Source organism: Myotis yumanensis, unplaced genomic scaffold (assembly GCF_028538775.1).
Source record: "Myotis yumanensis isolate MYYU_CA2020_CCGP unplaced genomic scaffold, mMyoYum1.0.hap1 SCAF_16, whole genome shotgun sequence".
Lineage (NCBI taxonomy): Eukaryota > Metazoa > Chordata > Mammalia > Chiroptera > Vespertilionidae > Myotis > Myotis yumanensis.
This window is the reverse complement of record NW_027223767.1, coordinates 2,213,816-2,239,856: the sequence shown is the minus strand read 5'-3', so window position 1 is coordinate 2,239,856 and position 26,041 is coordinate 2,213,816. Positions and strand designations below refer to the sequence as shown.

Genomic DNA, 26,041 nt, shown 5'->3' with positions numbered 1-26,041 from the left:
CACATCCCCTGCCCTGCGACCCCCTCCAGCATCTCATCCTCAAGGGCATGCAGTGCCACATTCTGTTTGGAGAATGGCTATGCTGTCAAATAAGGAGCGAGGTCCCTCCCCACCCACCCACCAGCCTGGGGATGAGTCCCTCTCCTACCAGTCAAATGACTGCATGTAGGAACGTGCAGGGTTCGGTACATCCCTATGAGGCTACCGAGTCATCCCACAGGTTGCAGCAGAGAAAACTTAATCAATGTGGCGAACATTTCATCATCCACAACATGTATATCCAGCTTTCATTTTATTTTAGTTATAAAACAATTGCCAAAACATAAAGGGTAAAAAATCACACACAAACACAGTAAGTTTTTATTCCTTCTTTTGTTGCAGAAAATAAATAATGGTCACGTATTCCATATGCTTATCTATAAAAGCATTTCTAAAAATGTCATTCCTGGACTCAACAGCATAGGTTTTTTGGCTTTTCAATTGCAGGTATCATACAGTAAGTAGACCATTTTATTTTATTAATTTTTTTAAGCACTTGGGCTCTAACAATTTTGGAAAAAGGCTGCTTGTGGGCTTAAAAATCTTCTTCCAAGTTATATTTTATATAGTTAAACTAAAAACAATAAGGTCTTAACTTATTTTATTTAAGAGGATACAGTTTTTCTTTTATAAAAATTGCCCAAAAGACTCACAAACACCCAAATCGACAAAAAAAAAAGTTGGTCTATCTTCATAGTAATTAACAAGAAAGGGACAAAACACAAATGGCCCCTGGGAAATGCATCAAGTCTGGCCTGATGTCTCACAGCTCGTTCTCACGTTCCAGTGTGCCCCGGGAGTTATAAGGAAAGAAAGCTCTTCAGTCATCTAAGCCTATGTTCCTGAAAAGGTAGGACATGGACTCCCCGTTGTGAATCCGGCGGATGGCTTCTGAAAGGATCATGCTGATGTCCACAGTTTTGATTTTGGGGCACTGGAGCTTCTGGATTTCGTGTGGAATTGTATTGGTAACCACCACCTTGGAAGCAAGAGAAAAAAACCAAGAGCAGCATAAAACCAAGTAGATTCCTGGTGCAACCTGGAAATCTGATCTAGTCTCAAATCTCTGAAGAGGACAGCGGGTCTACCATACCTTCATCAACGTTTCAGTCCACATTTCTTAGCCTAAGATCTGCTAAGCTTACACCCACTAGTACAGCTACAGGCTAAAAGACAGATAATAAAAGTATTCACAAGGGCGCTGAGAAACTGGAGCCCCTACATCACTGTAGGGGTGGAAAAGGGTTCAGCCGCGTTGGAAAACAGTCTGGCAGGTCTTTAAGAGTTTAAACATAGAGTCACCATATGTCCCAGCAATTCTACTCCTAGGTATAAACCTAAGGGAAATGAAAATACACATTTATACAAAAGCTTGTACACAAATATCCTACCAGCATTATTCACAATAATCAGAAAAGTGCAACAACACAAATTCCCATGAATGAAGAGATAAAAATGTGTTTTTTCCATACAATTCAGCAAAAAACAATGAAGTACCGACACACCTGCTACAACATAGATGATACCATGCTGAGTGACAGGAGCCAGACAGTGCAGGCTTGCACTGGTGTGTAAGGTCAGGGTTAGGGAATCTACAGACACAAAGGAGAGTAAGGGCAGCAGCTGCCTGGGGCCGGGTGGATGGAGATGAAATGGAAGGTGACTGCTAGTGCGTATGAGGTTTCCTTCTAGGCGCAGGGAAATGTTCTGAAATTGATGACGGTGATGTACAATTCTGTGAATGTACTAAAAACACTGAATCATATATACTTTAAGTGGGTGAATTGTATAGTATGTGAATTACATCTCAATAAAGCTGTTATTTTAAAAAGTTAAGATTTTATAAAAATGAAAAAAAGAGAAAACAAGCACTTTTCAATAGCTACAAGTGAAAAAAAAACTTAAACACACACATGATGGGAATAATTTTTATTGCTTATACATTCCCTACTTCCAAAATAAGGCTCAAGACAGTTTACAATGCCCTAGCTGGTGTGGCTCTATGGTTAGAACATCGGCCTGCGGACCAAAGGGTCCCAGGTTCAATTCTGGTCAAGGGCACGTACCTTGGTTACAGGCTCCGACCTGGCCCACGCCCTGGTCGGGGCGCGTGCAGGAAGCAACCAATCGATGTGTTTCTCTCACATCGATGTTTTTCTCTGCCTTTCCCTCTCTCTACCACTCTCCCTAAAAATCAATGGAAAAATATCCTTGGGTGAGAATTCACACACACACACACACACACACACACATACACACACGTGCGCACGCGACAATTTACACTAACAAAGCACATACAGACCCAACCGGTGTTGCTCTGTGGATGAGCACTGATCTATGAACCAAGAGGTCATGGTTGGATTTCTGGTTAGGTCAGGTAACGTGCCCAGGTTGCAGGCTTGATCCCCAATGGGGGGCATGGGAGGCATGCAGGAGGCAGCTGATCAATAATTTTCTCTCAACACTGATGTTTCTTTCTCTTTCCCTCTCCTTTCCTCTCTAAAATCAATGAAAATATATTTTAAAAAATAAAAGAACCAAGATGACAGTGTAGGTAAACGGCGGTACTCACTGCCTCCCACAACGACATCGAAATTACAACTAAAATACAGAACAATCACCATTCAGAATTGCCTGAAATCTCGCTGAATGAAGTGCTACAACTAGAGAAGGAAAGAAGAAGGCACACTGAGAAAACTTAGGAGGGGGCGGAGGTGCCGCCTCTTCCAAGCTCCATCGGCGGGGGACTCAGACACATGTGGAAAGGAACTGGACTGACATCGGGTCAGGAACTTGGGGACTGCTTTCTTCCAGACGGGGGTGCTTGCAGGGGTCACCCCTGCCACCCCACCCCCGCCCCGTCACAGAGCTGACTGGGAGCCATCTCTGAGTCTCCATGAGCCTGCAGCACACTGTTTGCTCCACCTGATGACTCCCTGAGACCCTGTCCCATCCAATTTGCAGCCCCACCCAAGTTGTTTGCAGCAGGTTTTCCATATGAATGGCCTGTCCTGCCTCAGGTTTCCGACTGCTAAAATCTCCCAAACAGGCTATAGCTGGTGTCAGCGTGCCCCAAACCTATCAATAAAAGGCCTAAGACCTGGCACTAGCACCAGCCTACCTTGCTTCCCAGCTGGGCCTTGCCTGGGCACCTCAAAGCCCAATACAAATAGCAAATAGCAGCCAGGTGGCCCCAGGCAGTGGCTGACTTTGCACCTCTGTGGAGGCCCCAGAGCCAGTGCACCTGGTGGACAGCTCAGACCATAGCAGATTACAACTCTACACACCCACAAGCAACACACTCAAGGGGCAGACTCAGTGAGCACCAAAGCCCCACTGAAGCAAGTCCTGCTCCATAGGGGTGTCTCCTGCACAACAGCTCTCCCACTGTAGTGGCAGCTGGTCCTCACAGCCAATTGGCCTGGAGGTCAACTCCTCCCACTGACACCAACAGCAATCAAGGCGCAACTACAACAAGACAGTGCACACAGCCCACACAGGGGCACACCTAGCGTGCCCAGCTCAGGTGACTGGGGAGGCTGAGCCACTGGGCCCTACAGGACACCTACTACACAAGGCCACTCTACCAATCCCAGGAGATAAAGCAGCTCTACCTAATACATAGAAATAAACACAGGGAAGCAGCCAAAATGTGGAGACAAAGAAACGTGTCACAAATGAAAGAAATGGAAGCAAGCAAACTACTGAATACAGAGTTCAAAACCACAGTTATAAGGTTACTCAAGGATCTTTATGAGACTTTCAAGGATCTTAGTGAGAACGTTAAAGACATGAAAAAGGACCAGTCAGAAATTAAGCATACACTAACTGAAATAAAGAATCATTTACAGGGCCGAAACCGGTTTGGCTCAGTGGATAGAGCGTCGGCCTACAGACTGAAAGGTCCCAGGTTCGATTCCGGTCAAGGGCATGTACCTGGGTTGCGGGCACATCCCCAGTAGGAGATGTGCAAGAGGCAGCTGATCGATGTTTCTCTCTCATCGATGTTTCTAACTCTCTATCTCTCTCCCTTCCTCTCTGTAAAAAATCAATAAAATATATTTAAAAAAAAAAAAAAAAAAGAATCATTTACAGGGATTCAACAGTAGAGCAGAGGATTCCAAGAATCAAATCAACAATTTGAAATATGAGGAAGCAAAAAACACCCAACCAGAAGAGCAAAAAGAAAAAATAATCCAAAAATATGAAGACAGTGTAAGAAGACTCTGGGGCAACTTCAAGTGTACCAACATTAATATTATGGGGGTCCAGAAGGAGAAGAGAGAGCAAGATATTGAAACCTATTTGAGAGAAAACTTCCCCTACCAGGAGAAATACTTACATGTCCAGGAAGTAGAGAGAGTCCCAAACAAGAGAAACCCAAAGAGGCCCACACCAAGACACATCATAATTAAAATGCAAAGGGCTAAAGACAAAGTAAGAATCTTAAAAGCAGCAAGAGGAAAGCTGTTACCTACAAGGGAGCGCCCATATGACTGTCAGCTGATTCCTCAACAGAAACTTTGCAGGCCTAAGAGAGTGGCAAGAAATATTCAAAGTGATGAATAGCAAGGACCTACAACCAGGATTACTCTACACAGCAAAGCTCTCATTTAGACTGAAGGTCAGATAAAGAGCTTCCCAGACAAGAAAAAGCTAAAGGACTTACACCATACACAAAAATAAACTCAAAATGGATAAAGAACTTAAATGTAACACGGGAAGCCATAAAAATTCTAGAAGAATCCAAAAGCAACAAAATCTCAGACATATGCCGAAGCAATTTCTTCACTGATACAGCTCCTAGGGCACTTGAAACTAAAGAGAAAATGAACAAATGGGACTACATCAAAATAAAAAGCTTCTGCACAGCAAAAGAAACCATCAACAAAACAACAAGAAAACCCAACTCGTGGGAAAACATATTTGCCAACGTCATATCTGATAAGGGCCTAATCTCCAAAATTTATAGGGAGCTCATACAACTTAACAAAAGGAAGATAAACAATCCAATCAAAAAATGGGCAAAGGATCTAAACAGACACCTTTCAAAAGAGGACATTCAGAAAGCCAAGAGACATATGAAAACATGCTCAAAGTCACTAATCATCCGAGAGATGCAAATCAAAACAACAATGAGGTACCATTGTTGGCTATCAGACTGGCTATCATCAACAAATCAACAAAAGACAAGTGCTGGAGAGGATGTGGAGAAAAAGGAATACTTGTGCACTGCTGGTGGGAATGCAGACTGGTGCAGCCACTATGGAAGACAGTATGGAGTTTCCTCAAAAAAACTAAAAATGGAACTCCCATTTGACCCTGTGATCCCACTTCTAGGAATATATCCCAAGAAAACTGAAACACCAATCAGAAAGGATATATGCACCCATATGTTCATAGCAGCACAATTCACCTTAGCTAAGATCTGGAAACAGCCTAAGTGCCCATCAGTAGATGAATGGATTAGAAAACTGTGGTACATCTACACGATGGAATACTATGCTGCTGTAAAAAAGAAGGAACTCTTACAATTTGCAACGGCATGGATGGAGCTGGAGAGCATTATGCTAAGTGAAACAAGCCAGTCAATGAAGGAAAAATACCACATGATCTCACTCATTCATGGATAATAGAGACCATTATAAACTTTTGAACAATAATAGATACAGAGGCAGAGCTGCCTCACACAGATTGTCAAGCTGCAGCAGGAAGGCCGGGGAGGGTTGGGGGGCAGGAGGGAGGGGGGTAAGAGATCAACCGAAGGACTTGTATGCATGCATATGAACATAACCAATGGACGTAAGACACTGGGGGGTAGGGGAAGCCGGGGAATTGTCAAGGGCGGGGAAAGAAAGGACACATATGTAATACCCTTTGTAATACTTTAAGCAATTAAAAAAAAAAAAGAAACAACATAAAAAAAAAAAAAGCTCAAGGAGTTCATCACCACCAAACCAGTATTACATGAAATATTCAAAGGTATTCTTTAAGAAAAGGAAGAGGAAGAAGAAAGAAAAAAGAAAAAGAAGAAGAGATAAAAAATATGAATAAAAAATGTCAACACATACATATCTATCAAAAACTGAATCTAAAAATCATGCCCTAGCAGGTTTGGCTCAGTGCACAGAGCCATCAGCTTGCAGACTGAAGTTCAGGTCCTGGGTTTGATTCTAGTCAGGGCACATACCTTGGTTGCAGGTTCTCTGGCTCTGGTCCAGGTTCATGCAGGAGGCAACCAATTGATGTTTCTCACATAGATGTTTTTTTCTGTCTCTCCTTCTCCCTTCTACTCTCTCTAAAAAATCAATATAAAAATATCCTCGGGTGAGGATTAACTAACTAACTAAATAAAAGCTTAAAAAATCAAAATAAATGAACAAGAAATCTAGTGAACAAAATAAACTGGTAAATAAAATAGAATCAGAGGCATGGAAACATGCAACAGACTGATGAATCTCAGAGGGAAGGGATGGGGGCGCGGGAAGAGATTAACCAAAGATCTTACCTATGGACACAGACAGTAGGATGGTGAAGGCCTGGGGTGGGACAGGGACCAGGTGGAGAGGGGCAATGGGGGGAAAGGGAGATATCTGTAATACTCTCAACAATAAATATTTTTAGACATAAATTAATTAAATTTTAAAAAAAGAAGCAAATACAGAAGGTGATGCTATAACAGAGCTGGACAGACGTGCATTGCCAGCACTGGGGACATGAAAACCAGCCTTAAGTAATCACTGACTAATCATTTGGCACTTGATCTTCCTGGTAACTAAACAAAAATGGAAACATAAAAGGTTATATAAGTCTCATTATAAGTCTCAAAGGAGGGAAATTCCTCCCCACCGGTATCACAGACTTGACTGCACCACTCACACAGAACGAAGGCGCAGGGGCCGGGCTGGCAGAGCGCAGCCGGGAGTGCTGTGGTGACCTTGTGGGCTGTTTTTCTCACTAAATTAACCACCCTCAGTGGAAAATGAATTTTCCAACTTTATTCTAACCATTTTTTAAAATAACAGATTTACTGAGATATAATTCCCATACCATACAATTCACCTGCTGTTGTCTAAGGTGGACAATAATTTTATTTTGTCCATGCAAATCAGGTACTGCCAACTTTTCCATCAATTTCCTCTCAAACACTGGAAATCATGATGCTGTTTTCTGGGGACAGCCTGATTCATCACCGTAAAGTGCACCATTCAGTGGTTTTGGAACATGCAGAGCTGTGTCAGCATCTCCCCAGAAAGCAGCCCTGTGACCTGAGTTGCACTCCTAGTGACCCTTCCCCCACCCCTGGCAACCACGAATGTACTATGTGTATAGGTGCCTATCTGGGCATTTGATTTAACTACTTTCAATTTTAAAGAAGAAATAAAAACACTTCAAAGCACGACTTATCAACCCCAAGCACTACCTACTGGCTCCTGCCTGGAAAGAAAGGAAATTAGCTTTCTTCCACTTCTCTCAACTCCCACCTAACATGTCGATCCTGCCATTACTGTTCAAAACTGTATAAACAACAGAGCAGCTATGTTCTGTGTGCAAGTGTAAATGAAAGCCTTTGCTTCCTAACCAGCTCAGCCACTGGTGCCTTGTCCCAACGTGGTTCTGCACATCAGTGAGTGCTGTCAGACGCAAAGGCATCCGGGGCGGCCCTCCACTCACGCTCCCAGTCAGACTCGCCCGGCCTCGGCTGGTGGCTACGCTTCCCTGGAACCACACTCTGCCCTAGGAAGCCGGGCTCCAGCAGCCCCTCTGCACCTTGCTCTGCTTTGCTATTTCTAACAGGCCCCCGTGCAGCACCTGTGAGAGCCGGTCCTAGTGCCATGTGGACAGCCGGGGTGGGGGGACAACGCTGCCCCGGGCCAGAAGTCTTCTCACGTTACTTCACATGTGAATTCTGTGTTGTCAGTTTTGCCTCTTTGAATGCCTCTAATGTCATTCTCAGTTCTTCGTCCAGCTAAGCAAGGAGGCTGGATTGATTAGAGACATGCAAGTCTGGCCTTGGTCTGTACTAAGGCATCTCGAACCCGTCAGACAACAAACAGAGAGGCAGGCTCAGGAGATCTCATGTGAAGAGTAAAGATGTGAGACTTGGCCCTAGGAGGTTTGGCTCAGTGGATAGAGCGTCGGCCTGCGGACTAAAGGGTTCTGGGTTTGATTCTGGTCAAGGGCACGTACCTCAGTTGCGGGCTCGATCCCTGGCTCTGGTCAGGGCCCATGCAGGAGGCAACCAATGGATGTATCTCTCTCACATCGATGTTTCTCTCTCTCTTGCTCCCTTCTCTTCCACTCCCTCTATAAATCAATCGGAAAATATCCTCTGGGGAAGATTAACAAAAACAAAAGTTTTGAGACTTGGAAAAGTAAAAGTTTAACTAATTTAAGATTCAATAGCCAGGAATCTACGGGGACAGCACTTTTACTATTTAAGAGAGAATAAAAATGTGATTTAAATGCCAATCCCATTTCCTGGTGGGCCTCTGGAATAAGGGAGGTGCATAAAGCAGGGCTAGTGCACCTGGACAGCCTTCCTGCCGCCACACGGGAGCCAGAGGCGGCTGAGGAAGATCGCCTGTGGCTTCCTCTCCTAATTTCATGTCACAGGCAGCTGCACTCGGGAGAGAGGCGGCTTTGGCATCAGGCAAACGAAGGTCTGAACCCAAATGGCTCAGCCTAGAAGCTGCCAGGCCTGCAGTCACCGGCTTTTCTGATGCTCAATGACTCCTCTCCAGGTGCTGCTGGGGCCTTGCGGCTGCGAGGAGCTCCGAGAGGGGCCGCACGCAGTGCCAGCACAGACTCCTGCTCCACTCCTGAGCCATCAGAACTGTTAACTACCACTATAGGCCAAGGACCGAGGCTATAGTGATGAAACACAAACATAATCTGTGTTTTTAATCCATTCTTAACTACAAAATAGCTCCTTCTTCACCACCCTCTGTAACTACAGCTCAGAAGGAGCCAGAATGGCAGGGCAGGTATGCCCACACATGCTGGCTGTTACCTCGTCGATGGCAGATTCCTCAATCAGTCGGGGGGCATCGGAAGATAACAAGCCATGCGTCGCCATCACAAAGATCTTATACGCCCCTCTTTCCTTCAGGGTCTCTGCTGCAGCGAGAAAGCTGTCCACGTCATCGATAATGTCATCCTGTCAATTACAGATTGAGCACATGAGCACGCTGGCAACAATGGGTTTCGACAGCCTGGAAAAGAAAGGGTCTAATTTCTGGTAACAAGTTTGCTGCTCCGTTTTAACATGTGCAGCTGCACGCCACACGCTCCCACTGCACTCCCTCCAGCCTTCAAAGCCACCCTGCAGGCCTGTCACTCACAGCGGCCTTGTCTCTGCCACCTCCATGCTCCCTGGGGCTTCCGGCCCTATACCCCACGTCCAGAACTGTGCCTGCACCATGCAGCTGCTCCAAATACGTTTGCTGAATGTTTTTGTTTTTTAAATACATAGTAAAACCGCAAGAAGATACTATGACTGGGTGGTTCTTCCTCTTTTCTTGCTACTTTTCCTTATTGTCCAAATTTTCTCCACTGCGCTTATGGGAAATACGTGTTTTTTACATGTTTGTATAATGGGAAAAAAAAACCCTAATTATAATTTTTAACAATGTACCCAGTTCAGTGGTGTCTAATATATGGACCAATAATATCTAGGTGAAGGCCTCTGGCCTTGGCGTCTGGGACAGGGCTCCTGAGACCTGGTAACTTCCTGGGTGATAGGACCACCTTTGTTCTCATGGGGTGACGCTGGGTGGCCCCTGGGTGGGGCTGGTCGCTGGAAAGAACATTCCATGACCGGAAGCCTGGGAGTGTCGCCCCACCCCTATTCTCAGCCAGGGGAGAGGGGCTGGAAATGGAGTGAATGCCGGCCATGCCTCCATGAGGAAGCTTCTGAAATCCCAGGAGTAGGGGCTGCTGAGAGCTCCCAGGTCCAGGAACCAGGAGGGTGACGCACCCAGCTCCATGGGGACAGAAGCTCCTGAGCTCGGGGCCTCCCAGCCCTCAGCCTCTGTCGCTCTTCACCTGGTCACTCCGTGTCCTCTGTCCTGTCCTTTAATAAAGTGGTCGGTGTGCCCCCTGGGCCTGCGAGCTGCCCCAAATTAGCCCAACCAAGGAGGGGTCGTGGGAAACCCCGTTTGTAGCCAAATCGTACAGAAGTTGTGGGTAACCTGTTACTTGTGAACAGCAGCTGAAGGTGGGGGCAGCAGTCCCCTGGGGCTGAGCCCTTAGCCTGTGGGATCTGGCACTATTTCCAGGTAGACAGATTCTGAGCTAAACTGCAGCAGAGAATGACTCGATGTGGGGAACCCTCACTCCGGGGACCAGAAGGGAAGTGTTTTGTGAGCAGTAAAGAGACACAGAGGAGAAACAGGAAAAAAACCTGCGTCTTTCTTGTTATACCCAAGCTACCAGCTATTTCAAGCCCATGAGGGTATCAAGCATTGTCCAGGATTGATTAAATATTCATGTATTTTATATACAGAGTGGGGCAAAAATAGGTTGATAGTTGTGAGTATGCGAAACAGAGTTTATTCTTGTACTAGTATTTATTAATAATTGTATTCTTTCCCCTATGAACAACTATAAACCTACTTTGCCCACCGTGTGTGTATGGATATATATACAACTCTTTTAAAATATATATGGACTAGAGGCCCGGTGCACAAAAATTTGTGCACTCGGGAGGGTCCCTCAGCCTGGCCTGTGCCCTCTCACAGTCTGCAAACAGCTGAGGAGGCAGGAGAGGCTCCCACCACCACCGCTGCACTGGCAGCTGGCAGCCTGGCAGTGACCAGCTCTGGTGGGAAGAGAGAAGAGAGGCCAGGGAAAGCCCTGGGCGCTCAAGGGAACACACCAGTGTTCTTGCTCCAAGCTGAGCAGTGAGTACCCATGTGCTCAGTTTATTATTTAAACTATAATATAGGTATTATGTATTCTTCTGTGCACTGGCTTTGTGCAGTGAGAGAGGATGTGTGTCTTAAACAGTTATAATCAATTTTGTATCCTATTTTAATCACAAAACAATTTTTCATGTTATGATAAACAGCTATTTAGTTAACAAAGTAATTAGCAATTAATAAACTAATGGTAACAATTTTCTGTTTTTGGACCAACATAAACATTTAGTGCAAGGCACCAACTCAAATGAATGAGACTTACCTGGACATACCACTAACCCCACACAATTAACAAATAAGTTAACAAAATAACAATGGTAAATAAAACAATTAATAATAAAAGAAGTTTACATACCACAATAATGGCGATCCTTCCTCCCACATCACCAACAACTGTGATTGGGGGCTTTTCTTTAGGAATCAGCACTGGTCAGAATAAAACACATGCACAAAAGTTTCTATATTAAAAAGCCAAAGCCTTTAAAAAGTCAGTGTCTCATGATAAAAAGACCCAAGAAACTAGAAATAGAGGGAACTTTCTCACTGATAAAGAGTAACCATGAAAAACTCAGCGCTAACTTCATATAGTTAGTCAAAGACTAAAAACTTTCCCCTAAGATCAGGAATAGGACAAGGATGCCCACTTTCCCCATTGCTAGTCAACACTAGACTGGCTGTGCTAGTTAGGGCAATTCTACAAGAAAAGAAAAAAAAATCACCCAGATGGATAGGAAGAAGTAGTTATCTCTATATCTATTAGCAGATGACATGATCCTACATATCTATATAACAAGAGCCTAAGTGACTGTTATGGCAGAACATCCAGAACAACCAATCGCTATGAGGCGCACTGACCACCAGGGGGCAGATGCTCAACGCAGGAGCTGCCCCCTGGTGGTCAGTGCGCTCCCACAGGGGGAGCACCACTCAGACAGAAGCCAGGCTGACGGCTGACGAGCGCAGCAGCGGTGGGGGGCAGTAAGGAGCAAGGGGTCCCCAGGACTGCAAGAGGGCGCAGGCCGGGCTGAGGGACCCTGCCCCACCCAGTTCACAAATTTCATGCACCAGGCCTCTAGTAGAAAATAACCAAGAATCTACAAAAAAACTACTAAACACACAAATTCACTAAAGTTGTATGTAAGATACAAGATCAACACACAAAATTCAATTGTTTATACACACTAGTAATGAACAATCTGAAGTGGAAATTAAAAAACCAACTCCATTTAAAAAGTAACAAAGAGAATAAAATACCAAGGAATGAACTGAACGAAGGAGGTGAAAGACTTGTACACTGAAAACTATAAAAAACCGTTAAAAGAAATTAAAGAAAACACACGGAAAGCAATCCATGTTTATAGGTCAGAACACTTAGGATTAAGACGGCAATGCTTCCCAAAGGGGTTTGGAGAGTGAATGCAACCTTATCGAACCCCAACTGCTGCTTCTGCAGAAATAAACTGAAAATAAAATTCATCTGGAAACATAAGACCCCAAATAGCCAAAATCCTTTAAAAAATGGAAGAATAAAGGTAGAAGACTCACACTTTCCTATTTTTAAACCTATTACAAAACTTTATTATTTTATTTTTTAATTACAGTTGAAAAATAAAATCAACAATGTAGGTAATGGCATAAAGATAGATATATAGATCAATGCAACAGAACTGAGTCTAGAAGTAAACCCAAACACCTATGGTCAATGGGTTTTCCCCCAACTTTATGAGATATAACTGGCATCTAACACTGTGAGAGCTTAAGGTGTACAACCCCATGTTTTGATACACATATACACTGAGTGGCCAGATTATTATGACCACCTGACGTTTGTAGGCAAATTAGCTATAATTTCACGCTGAAGTTGCTAAAGGGCCAGACCATTATAAATAGGGAAGCAGGTTGTTTACCACGACAGTAGAAGTGACTTTTTTCTGAAGATATGGGTAAACAACACGATTTAACAGCCTTTGAACGTGGGATGATTGTTGGTGCTCGGAGCCATGGAGCGAGTATCAGCAAAACAGCCGAAGGCCTGTTCGAACACCTTTGCTGTCTGCAGTTACCAAGATAAAACGTCTCCAATTCGCACAGGAACACAAGGATTGGACAGTCGAGCATTGGAAAAAAGTCATGCGGTCCGATGAATCACGTTTCCAGTTGCATCATGCAGATGGCAGAGTGAGAATTGGGCGGAAACAGCATGAAAGCATGCACCCCACATGCATGAGTACAACCCTTCAAGCTGGTAGGGGCAGTGTTATGGTTTGGGGCATGTTTTCCTGGCATGATTTGGGCCCTTTAATTCGTGTGGAACAACGTCTGAATAGCACAACATACCTAAGTATCATTGCTGATCAAGTTCATCCTATCATGTTGATGGTGTATCCCAATGGAGATGGCTTCTTCCAACAAGACAATGCACCATGCCACAATGCTTATATTGTGCAGGAGTGGTTTCAAGAACATGCAGGAGACTTTACCTTGCTTAGGTGGCCCCCACAATCACCAGATCTCAATCCAATTGAGCATTTGTGGGACGAAGTTAAAAGAGCCATCAGGCAGTTGGTTCCACAACCATCAAATCTCACAGAACTGGACAGTGCTATTCATCAGGCATGGTGTCAGATTCCTCGCATCACCTTTCAATTACAGTTGATAAGGTTCTGGACTCAATGCCAAGAGGAATCGCCGCAGTATTGGAGGCAATAGGTAGCCCAATGAAGTACTGATGGGGTGGTCACAATAATCTGGCCACTCGGTGTATATTACAAAATGATTCCCACAAGAAGATTAGTCAACACATCCATCACCTCTCATGATTACAATTTGTGTGTGTGTGACAGTAGAAGTCACTTCTACTGTCGTGGTAAACAACCTGCTTCCCTATTTATAATGGTCTGGCCCTTTAGCAACTTCAGCGTGAAATTATAGCTAATTTGCCTACAAACGTCAGGTGGTCATAATAATCTGGCCACTCAGTGTATATGTGTATCAAAACATGGGGTTGTACACCTTAAGCTCTCACAGTGTTAGATGCCAGTTATATCTCATACTTCAAATCTACTCTCTCAGCAACTTTTACGTATGTAATACAATACTATTAACAACTATAGTCACCATGACGTACATTAGATCTCCAGAACTTACACATTTTCTAACTGGAAGTTTGTACCCTCTGACCAACATTTCCCCATTTCCTCCATTCCCCAGCCCTGGCCACTACCATTCTACTTTGTTTCCATGAGTTTGTTGTTGTGTGTGTTTTTAAGATTCCACATATAAGTGAGATAACATTATTTGTCTTTCTCTGACTTATTTCACTTAGGATAATACACTCAAGGTCCTTTCATGTGGTCACAAATGGCAGGATTTCCTTCTTTTTTATGGCTGAATAATATACACATTTTCTTTACCCATTCATCCATCAATAGACACTTAGAACTGATTTTTCACAAGGGTGTCAGGAACATTCAGTGGGGAAAGAAAAGTCTTTTCAATAAATGGTGCTTGAAAAATTGAAGCTGGACCCCTATCTCACACCATACACAAAAATCAACGCAAAGACCTAAAAATAAGAGCTAAAACTGTCAAACTCTAAGTAGAAAACCTGGGAGTAAATCATCATGACCTTGAATTTGGCAATGGATTCTTAAGCCATGACATCAAAAGATAAGCAACAAATATAAAAATAAGTAAATTGAACTAAGTAAATTAAAGCCTTTTGTGCATCAAAGGACACTATCAAGAAAGGAAAGACAACCTACAGAATGAGAGAAAACATTCGCATATCATGTCTGAAAGAGTCTCTTGTCCAGAATATATAAAGAACTCTTCCTATATAATAAAGAGCTAATATGTAAATTAGACTGAACAGCAGAACAACCTTCCAGACAAAGCTGGGGCTTCGAGGGCCGAGCCCCTTGAATGAATTTCATGCATTGGGCAAAGGATTTGAATAAACATTTCTCCAAAAAAGACAAACAAATGGACAACAAACACATGGAAAGACACTCAACATCACTAGCCATTAGGGAAACGCATATCAAAACTACAACGAAGTGCCCCGTCAAGCCCACTTGCACCCTAGGTAACTGAGAGTACCCTTCAGGAAGAGCTCTGTTTATATAAAGCTCTATGGTTCTCATTTCCCTTCCTTTAACTTCCTTTCCCTTCTATAAATGCCCTCCATGTCAGCACACAGGCCGGAGTGCACCTGGCTTCCCATATCTGCATACACTAGGTTGCAAATCTTCCTTTTTCCTGAATAAATCCTTTTTGATGAATTGATATTATTTTTCAGTTAACAATGACTATAATAACAAAATCAGAAAATAAGTGTTAATAAGGATATGGAGAAACTGGAACGTTTGCACATTGCTGGTAGGAATGTAAAATAGTATAGCTGCTATGAAAAACAGTTTGGTGATTCCTCAAAAAATTAAACATACAATTATCATAGGAACCAGCAATTCTAATCCTAGGTATAGACCCTGGAGAAATTATATGTTTACAAGAAACCTGCACATGAATGCACATAGCAGCATTATAGTCAAAGTTAGACACAGTCCAATATCCATACAATGGAATGTTATTCAGCCTTCACAAGGTACATGCATCTTCGGATGAACTTCGGAGACATGCTAAGCGAAAGAAACCGAATGCAAAGGCCACACTGTATAATCCCACTTCGGTGGAATGTCCAGAACAGGCGCATCCACAGGGACAGAGGCAGAGTGAACTCCCTGGGGCAAATGGGTGTGATTACTTACTTCAGTGGTTCTCAACCTGTGGGTCGCGACCCCTTTGGCGGTCGAACGACCCTTTCACAGGGGTCGCCTAAGACCATCCGGCATATCAGATATTTACATGACGATTCATAACAGTAGCAACATTACAGTTATGAAGTAGCAACGAAAATAATTTTATGGTTGGGTCACAACATGAGGAACTGTATTTAAAGGGCCAGAAGGTTGAGAACCACTGACTTAATGGGTAGGAGTGTTCTTCTGGGTGAAGAAAAGTTTGAAACTAGAAAGAAATGGCAACACTCTGAATGTACTAAATGCCAGTGAACTGTGTGTTTCTCAATGGTTAATTATGTTAAGTGACTTTTACTCCAATTTTTACAAAAAGGTCAATGTCACTAAAGAAAAAAGTAGGACTGCTTTAGATCAGTGCTTCTCAGTCTCATCACGACACTCCGGACAGATAACTGGCGCGGGAGCTGTCCTATGTGCTGGAGGATGTTTTAGCAGCATCCCTGGCCTCTATTCACGGGACGCAAGTAGTGACCCCCTCAACTGTGACAATGGAAAAAATGTCTCCAGACATTTCTGTCTTCTAGGGACAAAATCCATATCACCCCCTCCCCCAGTTAAGAACCACTGCTCTAGATTAAAAGAGATTAAAGACAAGTGACAATGAAATGCAATATGTGAACCTAGGTTGGTATGGAGAGAGAGGGGACAGAAATGTAAAGCTAAACAAATCAAGATAAATTCCAAAACTGAAGTAATTTTTTTACATTCCCTCCCTCCCTCCCTCCCTTCCTTTCTTTCTGGAGAGAGAAAGCTAGAAACATCGAGGATGAGAGAGAATCATTGATCTGCCTCCTGCACGCCCCCTACTGGGGATCACACCTGCAACCCGGGCATGTGCCCTGACCGGAATCAAACCCAGGACCTTTCAGTCCACAGGCCGACGCTGTATCCACTGAGCCAAACCAGCCAGGGCTTTTTTTTACATTTTCAGCACTCTTTTTCTCAGGGATTTGACCCCAATACTGGTGAAAGTGTATAATGTTATATAACCCTTTAGAAAGTGATTCATCAATCTCACTTTTAGAAACTTATGAAACTAGAAGCCCAGTGCACAAATTCGTGCACTGGTGAGGTCCCTCAGCCTGGCCTGCACCCTCTCCCAATCTGGGACCCGGCAGCCCAACATCCCCCAAGGGATATAGTAATGCATGAAGCAGCAGGCAGCCAGTCACTTTGGCTTTTAGATAGATAGATAGATAGATAGATAATAGATAGGTAGATAGATAAGCCAAAGTATGAAAAAAGGTTATTTTTGCTACATAAGTTAACTGCAATATTATATTGGCAAAGACCAGGAGAAAACATACATACCCAGTTATACCCCACTTCAGCAGTCTAAGCCACACCCATAAGATTGACCTACGAACCAGGAGGCCAAAGTTATATTCCTGGTGGGCACATGCCAGGTTGTGAGCTCAATAAGCCACATTACAAAAGCACAAAGAAGCAGGTGAAATTAATTTTCGCCATATATTTTATTTAATCCAATGTGTCAAAAGTATCATTTTAACTTGCAATCAATAAAAAATTGATGAATGGGATCTTTCATGTTATGGCTTTCACATCAAGAGTGGGCCCAGCACAGGGGCTTGTTAAGGGCGGGGGGGAAAAAAGGACACTTATGTAATACCCTTTGTAATACTTTTAGCGAAAAACAAAAATTTAAAAAAAAAAAAAAGAGTGGGCCCAGCACCGCCTGCGAGATCAAAGCCCTCCCACCATGAACTTGCCTTAGCTTCATGGTCTCCCAAATCCGGCCTGCCTATTTCTTGCCTCTCTTCCAGGCAATTTACCCCAATATGGGTGCAGGCCTGGACTAAGAAGACACCCACCCCTCAACTACTGCCTCCAGCCTGAGAGCCTGCACAGCTGTTTATAATATAAGTATATTCAATGGCATCCAAAATCCTCACCGGTCTGCTCCAGCGGAGTCCTGCTACCGTCTCCCTCGCTCCTCCCTCTAAGGACCTTTGGTAATGAGAATGCTATACTTCCTGGCCACACCCTGACCAGACACAAACCCAGCCCTTGTCTCCAGAGCCTGCCCTCTTGCCCCCCAGGCTGTCCTGGCACCCCGATTTAGCCCATGCTTCAACACCTCCTCGTTCCACCTCAGCTAACTAAGGCCCACAGGCCCAGCTCCAATCTCAGCTCCTTCGTGGCTATTGCAGTCCACTCTCCTCCTCTAAGTTTTCTCTACAGATAAATGAGCAAACTCCTAGGAAAAGCAAGAACCTGAAGGGATCCAAAATACTCCCCAGTGGCACACAAAGTGCTTTGCGCAGAAGGATCTGAATTTCTAAATCCCTTATCTGCCTAAAAGCAGAACCTCCAAAAGAACTCATTGGTCATACCTCCTTTCCAGGAACAACCAGGCAGACTGACTCAGCACCACACCCACCTCTCCCACCCACCTCTTAACCGCTCACTGATCTTTCCAAAAGGTCATTTGTTTCCCCGTTGTGTCCTCCTCATCTTCTTGCCCTATTAAAATGGTATACAGCACTGATAAGCCCCAAATTCTAACCTCCTCCTAAAATCTGTCTTTTCTCTAAAAGTTAATTTTACTTCAATAAACATTTATTGACTGCTAACTATATGCCAGGCAATGTGTTATTTGCGAGGAATTCAACATTAAATTCAAAATTATCTTTCCTTCTTAAAGCTTTCAGTCTAGTGGGGACATGCAAACACTGTTTTAAAAAAAATGAGGGACGTGAAACAGAGGTCAAGGAGCTCCCAAAGTCACCTAGCTCACTAGGGCCAGGGCAGGATTTGAACCCAGGATCTCAGGGCCACATTCCTAGCCACAGCAGCTCCACTCTGGTGAGCCCCCTTAGCGACAGAAACCCAGATTCCGAATCGCCACATGTCCTGAGTATGTTCACAAGTTTTAGAATTCTTCATGATTTTAAGCAATAATATTCTCACTGGCTTGTCACCAGTGTGACAGGAAATAAATCTGTTATTTTATTAAAATAAACATGATTAACCTTATAAAAAAAACTGTTTGAAAAAATATTTCAGTTCAGTGTGATAAAGGCTGTAACAGTAACAAGACTACATCCTTGACTAAAGTGTGGTCCGGCACCTCTAAGCCCTTTCTCCACCTGGACTAACCCTGGGGCTTTGTCCTCAGGCTGCACAGCTGAGTTTCAGCAAGAATTCCAGAACTCATGGGCCCCCCAGGCCTTCCTTCAGCAGGAATTCTGTTAGGTCAGGTCAGCAAGAATTCCCCTACCCTTGATGCCGCCCTCCTCTCAGTAATTTCCCATCCACTGACCCTATCCCACCCTGCGTCTTGGCTATCAACCCCCATTGTCCTTGCTGGAGTCAGAGGTAAGCCCCATTCTACAGCAAGATGTCTTCTCCCACAATGCAACATTTCCTAAGTAAAATCTGTTTTTACCACCTTAAAAAAAAATCTGTCTTTTCTCTTACTAAGACCGATTCAGGCCCCTAAGTACTGAATGTAAAGAGGGTAGAAGAAAAGTTTTTCTTCTTCAACAGACTGAAAGGCAGTATTTTTTTAAAAAATATATTTTATTGATTTTTTGCAGAGAGGAAGGGAGAGGGATAGAGAGCTAGAAACATCGATGAGAGAGAAACATCAATCAGCTGCCTCCTGCACGCCCCCCACTGGGGATGTGCCTGCAACCAAGGTACATGCCCTTGACCAGAATTGAACCCGGAACCCTTGAGTCCACAGGCCGACGCTCTATCCACTGAGCCAAACCGATCAGGGCAAAAGGCAGTATTTTTTTTTTAAAAAAAGATGTTATTAAAGCATGAGGTAAATTTCTTAAAAATAAAAACCAATTTACACATCAGTCTTACCACCATCATAATGATTTCCATCCTTCATAGTTCTTCCTGGTCTTTGCACAAAGATGGGTATACACTCTCGTATTCTGCCTTATTCACATACATCCCATAGATTCTCTCTTATCTCCACATGGTCTTAATTTTCTCAAAGAGCTGCATAATCAGCCTGGGCTGGTGTGCTCAGTGGTTAGTGTCAACCCGCACAGGGAAGGGTTGTGGGCTCAATCCCTGGCCCTGGTCTGGTTGCATGCAGAAGGCAACCAATTGATGTGTCCCTCTCACACCGATGTTTCTCTGTCTCTCTCCCCACCTCCCTCCCTCCCTTCCACTCTCTAAAAATCAATGGAAAAAATATTCCCGGGTAAGGATTAATAACAACAACAAAACAGTAACAACAACAACAAAACAACAAGTCAGCCAGCCTTAAAACCAAAAAGGGAAACAAAAAGGGGCAACACACTTACTGGGGATCTCCAGGCTGGGGTGGATGGCAGCCACACTCCTGACCATGGGCGGGGAATGCCGTCCATCCACCAAGTCGGACTCCGCGTCCTGAGCTTCTCCGTGAATCACCGCGATGCCCAGCCGCAGGCGCTCAGCAAAAGACTGTGCCCTGAGGCAGAGCATGAGACAATTAAAAAACATCTCAGCACCTGTCTTCTGTTAACATCAATGGAAGAAACATTAAAAGAACATAAATAAAATGTAGTTTCCCAAAGAATTAATGAAAAACAAGAGAATAAAATAATCACAGAGTCTTAGACTCCAGGACAAACACGTCCCTCTGGCAATGGGCACCAACAAGTGCAGAGCGGGGCCCTGATCTGCATTCAGCCCACTGACTGAGCTGCATGAGGTAAGTAACTTCCTCGAAACCTATTTCCTCCCTTGTAGCTGCTAATTCTCTATAGTGAGTACAAACCACATGAAACAAAGTGGATTAAAAACTCAAAGTACTGCCCTGACCGGTTTGGCTCGGTGGACAGAGCATCGGCCTGAGGACTCAGGGGTCCCAGGTTCGGTTCCGGTCCAGGGCATGTGCCTTGGTTGCGGGCACATGCCCAGTGGGGAGTGTGCGGGAGGCAGCTGATCGATGTTTCTCTCTCATCGATGTTTCTGACTCTCTATCCCTCTCCCTTCCTCTCTGTAAAAAATCAATAAAATATATTTTAAAACAAACCAAAAAAAACAAAACCTCAAAGTACTGCCCAGTCGGCAAGACTCAGTGTCGACCTATGAGCCAGGAGGTCACGGTTCGATTCCCAGTCAGGGTACATGCCTGGGTTGTGGGCTCAATCCCCAGTCGGGGGCGTGCAGGAGGCAGCTGATCAATGACTCTCTCTCATCATTGATGTTTCTATCTCTCTCCCTCTCCTTTCCTCTCTGAAATCAATAAGAATATATATTTTTTTAAAAACTCAAAGTATTAAGCATCAATTTTTAAGTTTTATTAAGTGTAATTGATATACAATTAACTGTACATATTTAAACTATATAATTTCATAAACTCTGATGCATGTAGATATCCATATAAACATTAGCATAACCAAGACAATGAAAGTATTTATCCTGACAAACGTTTCCTTATGCCCTTCTGTAATTTCTCCTTCCAGCACCAGCCACCAGTGATCCCCTTTCTGTCACCGCAGGTTTCAGATGTGGAATCAGAGCACGTAGTCCTCGTGTCTCACTTCACCCACTCAGCACAACGCTTTGGAGGCCCATTCGCGATACAGTGTGCGTCAGCGGCCATCCCTTACATTCTGAGTAACAGTTCACTGTATAGGTCTCCAGTTTGTCCATCTACTTGTTGATGGACTTTTGAGTTGTTTCTAGTTTTGAGCTATTACAAAACTGCTGTGAACATTCATGTATAAATCTTTGTATGGACTCATGCTTTCTTTTCTCTTGGGTAAATACCTAAGAGTAGAATGGCTGGATCATATGGTAGGCATGTATTTAACTCTTTAAAAAAAAAAAAAGCCCTGGCCAGTGTTGCTCAGTGATCACAATGTTGGCCCCTGCACTGAAGGGTCTTGGGTCAGGGCATGCACCTTGCCCACAGTAGGCAACCAGTCAATGTGTCTCTCTGTGTCTGTCTGTCTGTCTCTCCCCCCCCCCCCCCGCCCCCCTGAAAAGCAATGGCAAAAATACCCTCAGGTGAGGATTAACAAAAACAAAAAAGGACCAAAGTGGTTATACTATCTTCCATTCCCATGAGGGTCCCATTCCTCCCACTCCCGCCAGCACCTGGTGTGGTCAGTCACTTTACAATCATCCATCTGACGGTCTGCAGTGGTACTTCACTGTGGTTCAATTTGGATTTCCCTCAACACAAATGGTGTTGACCATTTTTTCATGTGCTTATTTGCCGTCCCTGTATATTCTTTGGTAAAGGGTCTGTTTATCTTTTTGCCAGTTTCTTAATATGTCCTGAATACAAGTCCCTTATCAGATATATGCTTTACAAATATTTTCTTCCAATTTGGGCCTTCTCCTGTCATTCTCCAAATGTCCTCTGGAGATCAATTCTTAGTTTTGACAACACCAAATTTAACAATATTTTCTTATGAATTGTGCTATTGGTGTCATATTTATGAAATCTTTGCCTAAGCCAACATCACAAAGATTTTCTTCTATGTTTTCCTCTAGAACTTTTACAATTTTATTTTTTTTATTTTTTTTTTACCTTTTGCCTAGTCTTTCTTTCTTCCTTTCTTTTTCTTTCTTTCTTTCTTTCTTTTTTGCTTAAAGTATTACAAAGAGGATTACATATGTCTCCTTTCCCCCCTTGACAATCCCCTGGCCTCCCCTACCCCCCAGTGTCTCATGTCCATTGGTTATGCTTATATGCATGCATACAAGTCCTTCAGTTGATCTCTTACCCCCCCTTTTACAGTTTTAGATTTTACATTTAGGTTTATGATTCATTTTTAGTTAATTTCTGTAAGTTATATGAGGTATCACTCAAGAGTCATTTTATTTTACACATGAACATCCAATTATCCCATCACCATTTGTCCAAGACTTTCTCCACTAACTTGCCTTTGCACATCTGTTGAAAACAGTATTATAGATACATAAGGGTCTATTTTACGACTCCCGATTTTGTTCTACTGGTCTATATTTCTATTTTTATTCCAATAGCACAGTGATTCCCAAAGTGGGCGCTACCGCCCCCTGGTGGGCGCTGCAGCGATCCAGGGGGGCGGTGATGGCCACAGGTGCATTTGGGGGCGATGAGTAACTGCTATTAAAATTTTTAAAAAATTAATTTCCAGGGGCTGAGTAATATTTTTTCTGGAAAGGGGGCGGTAGGCCAAATAAGTTTGGGAACCACTGCAACAGCACATACGCATGATTGCTTTAGCTTTATATGAGTCTTAAATTCAGATAGTGTTAGATCTTCAACTCTGTTCTTTTTCAGATGTTTTGCCTATTTTAGGTTCTTTACATTTCCATATGAATTTTAGAATCAGCCTGTCAATTGCTACAAAAAAACCTGCTGAAATTTTGATTGGGGGGTAAGGGGGTCTCAATTCTATATTCTCAATTTGAGGAGAAATGACATCTTAACAATATTGAGTCTTTTGACCCATGAACACAGCATCTTCCTCCACTCATTCAGGTCTTTAATTTTTCTCAGTAATGTTCTGCATTTTTCAGTGTACAAGTCTTGAACATCTTAGGTTTACCTGTTTCACTTAATTTGATGCAATTTCCAACCATTCATTGCTAGTATATAGAAATTCAATTGATTTTTGTTTATTGACCTTATAATCTGCAAACTTGCTAAACTGATTTATTAGTCCTAATTGCACTTTTGTAGGTTTCATCATATTTTTCTACATAAATAATCATGCTACCTGCAAATTAGGACTGTTTTACTTCTTCCTTTCCATACTGGATCTCTCTCTTTTTTTAAGTTGCAGGACTATCCAGAATCTCCAGCACAGTGTCAAATATAAGTAGGGAGAAGATATATCATCTCATTCCTGATCTCAGGGGAAAGCTTTCAGTCTCTCACCATTAAGTGTGATGTTAGCTGTGGGTTTGTTTGCTTGTTTATTTGTTTTTTAATATATTTTTATTGATTTCAGAGAGAAGGGAGAGGGAGAGACAGAAACATCAGTGATGAAAAGAATCATTAACCAGCTGCCTCCTACACACCCCCTACTGGGGATTAGCCTGCAATCCAGGCATGTGCCCTTGACTGGAATCAAACCCAGGACCCTTCAGTCTACAGGCCGATGCTCTATTCATGAGCCAAACTAGCTAGGGCTCCACTGAATTTCAGAGAGGGAGAGGAAGAGAAACATCGATACAAGAGAGACACATCAACTGGCTGCTTCCTGCATGTGGCTCCTGTCGGGGCCTGGGATGAAAACTACAACCCACATACATGCCCTTTCCCGGAAATCGAACCTGCCACCCTTTGGTTCAAGGGCGGATGCTCCACACGAGCATACCCACCAGGGCAAGCTATGGGTTTTTCATAGATGGCCCTTATCAGATGAGGAAGTCCCCTTTTATTCTTAGTTTGCATAAAGATTTTACCAGAAATAGAAAGTAATTCTGCCAAATGCTCTTTGAGTCTACTGAGATAATCATGTAGTTATATAAGATATAGCATTTGCATAACTTTAAATTCATCCTTTTAAAAAATTCAAGTAATTTTTAAAGAAATTCGCAGAGAGAAAAAGCAGTCAGACAAATACAAAGCAGAATCTTCACTAGCTCTTGCCCATCCTTATCTCATGGAGACTGGCTGGCACCACAGAGACTAGTTCCTCCTTCCTGTTCAAGATTGGCTTTGCATCACGACCTTAGTCACCCTCTAAGGAACTCTTTTCCATACAGGTCTGCCAATTCCTAGACCCCTGGCACACGTGCCAAACATGGCACACCAGTAACTTTTGCTGGCACGCAAAACCCTCTCTTACAATCTTCCATTTACAATTTTTTTCTTAATGTCAACTTTTTATTTTTCAGATAAATTCAGTGTAGGTGCATCTTAGATAAGTAAATAATTTTACATAACAAGTTATCTTAAAGACCATAGACATGGATTGACAAGAGAGGGGAAGAGCAATTTCTAAGCCTCTGCCTTAACTCTCCCTGCCTTCCTAGATCCGACCAGTGTTTTGGTTTCATCCACATACGCTTGTGAATCTTTGTTCTCAGTGATGAATTTTGTTAAGTCTCGTAATAGGAGTAGCCTGACAGATGAAAGTAGTAGCTCGTGCATATCTCTGAAGGTCACAAAATATAACCTGATGTAAAATCTCTGTCATCAGTGATGCAGCAGCAAAAGTCCCACTGATAATATCAAACGGAGTCATAAAGTTTTCTGTCGGACTATCAGTGTACATGTATACATTAAAAAATAAATGTATTTTTCATCATCATATACTGTGTTTTTGTCGCTCGCATGAATTTTATTATTTCTTCAAGGTTCTTCACATACATACACCTTAAGAGATATCACGTAGGCGTAACATGTTCTCAAAAAATTAGGGTTGGCACACAGAAGAATTTTGAGTCAGAGATTTTGATGGTTTTGGCACGCACTCACAAAAAGGTTGCCCACCCCTGTCCTAGGGTAATGCTGTTTAGGCACTACTGACCTCTACTTAAGGCTACACTGTTAACTCTTTTTTTTTTTTAAATATATATATTTTATTGATTTTTCACAGAGAGGAAGGGAGAGGGATAGAGAGTTAGAAACATCGATGAGAGAGAAACATCAATCAGCTGCCTTCTGCACACCTCCTACTGGGGATGTACCCGCAACCAAGGTACATGCCCTTGACTGGAATCGAACCTGGGACCTTTCAGTCCGCAGGCCGACGCTCTATCCACTGAGCCAAACTGGTTAGGGCTACACTGTTAACTCTTGAACAACAGGTTTAAACTGTGGATCCATTTATACGTGGATTTTTTTCAATAAACACTCTATTTTCTCTTCCTTATGCTATTCTTAATAACATTATTTTCTCTAGCGTATTTTATTTCAAGAATACAGTATATAATACATATAACATCCAAAAATATGTTAATCGGGATGTGCGGGCGATCTGGCTGCGACATCTGTCACCCCATTGATCGCCAGGGTTGATTCGGCTGATCTGGCTGGCTAGGCGGGTGTTCCCCTCCTCCCTCACCGATCCATGTGCGTCCCTCCCGAAGCTGCGCGCTCGGTCGAAGAGGACGACCTGCCCCCCCCCCCCCACACCCCCCAGGAGAGGACCAGTCTTCAGTCAAGGGTATACGAGTAGCTGCGCTCCCCTGCTAGAACCTCCAAACAAGCTCAAAAATATGTTAATCGACTGTTTATATTATCGATAAGCCTTCTGGTCAATAGCAGGCTACTAGTAGTTAAGTTTTGGGGGAATCTGAAGTTACACGCAGATTTTCAACTGTGCAGATGGTCAG

The 26,041-nt window shown here is 43.3% G+C and overlaps 1 protein-coding gene across 4 annotated transcripts in view; it reads right to left on the bottom strand.

Moving 5' to 3' along the window:
- Nucleotides 1-275: 275 nt before the first annotated feature.
- The window catches only part of PRPSAP2 (phosphoribosyl pyrophosphate synthetase associated protein 2), a 64,834-nt gene continuing 39,068 nt past the window's right edge, over nt 276-26,041 (bottom strand). For all 4 annotated transcript variants that reach the window (XM_070393645.1, XM_070393646.1, XM_070393647.1 and 1 more), the window contains 4 exons: nt 20,071-20,219; nt 11,317-11,387; nt 9,053-9,199; nt 276-1,018 (listed from right to left, as the gene is read on the bottom strand). In XM_070393645.1, the coding sequence (XP_070249746.1) occupies nt 860-1,018; nt 9,053-9,199; nt 11,317-11,387; nt 20,071-20,219 (526 nt within the window). In that variant the 3' untranslated portion in view covers nt 276-859. The remainder of the gene's footprint in view (nt 1,019-9,052; nt 9,200-11,316; nt 11,388-20,070; nt 20,220-26,041) is intronic.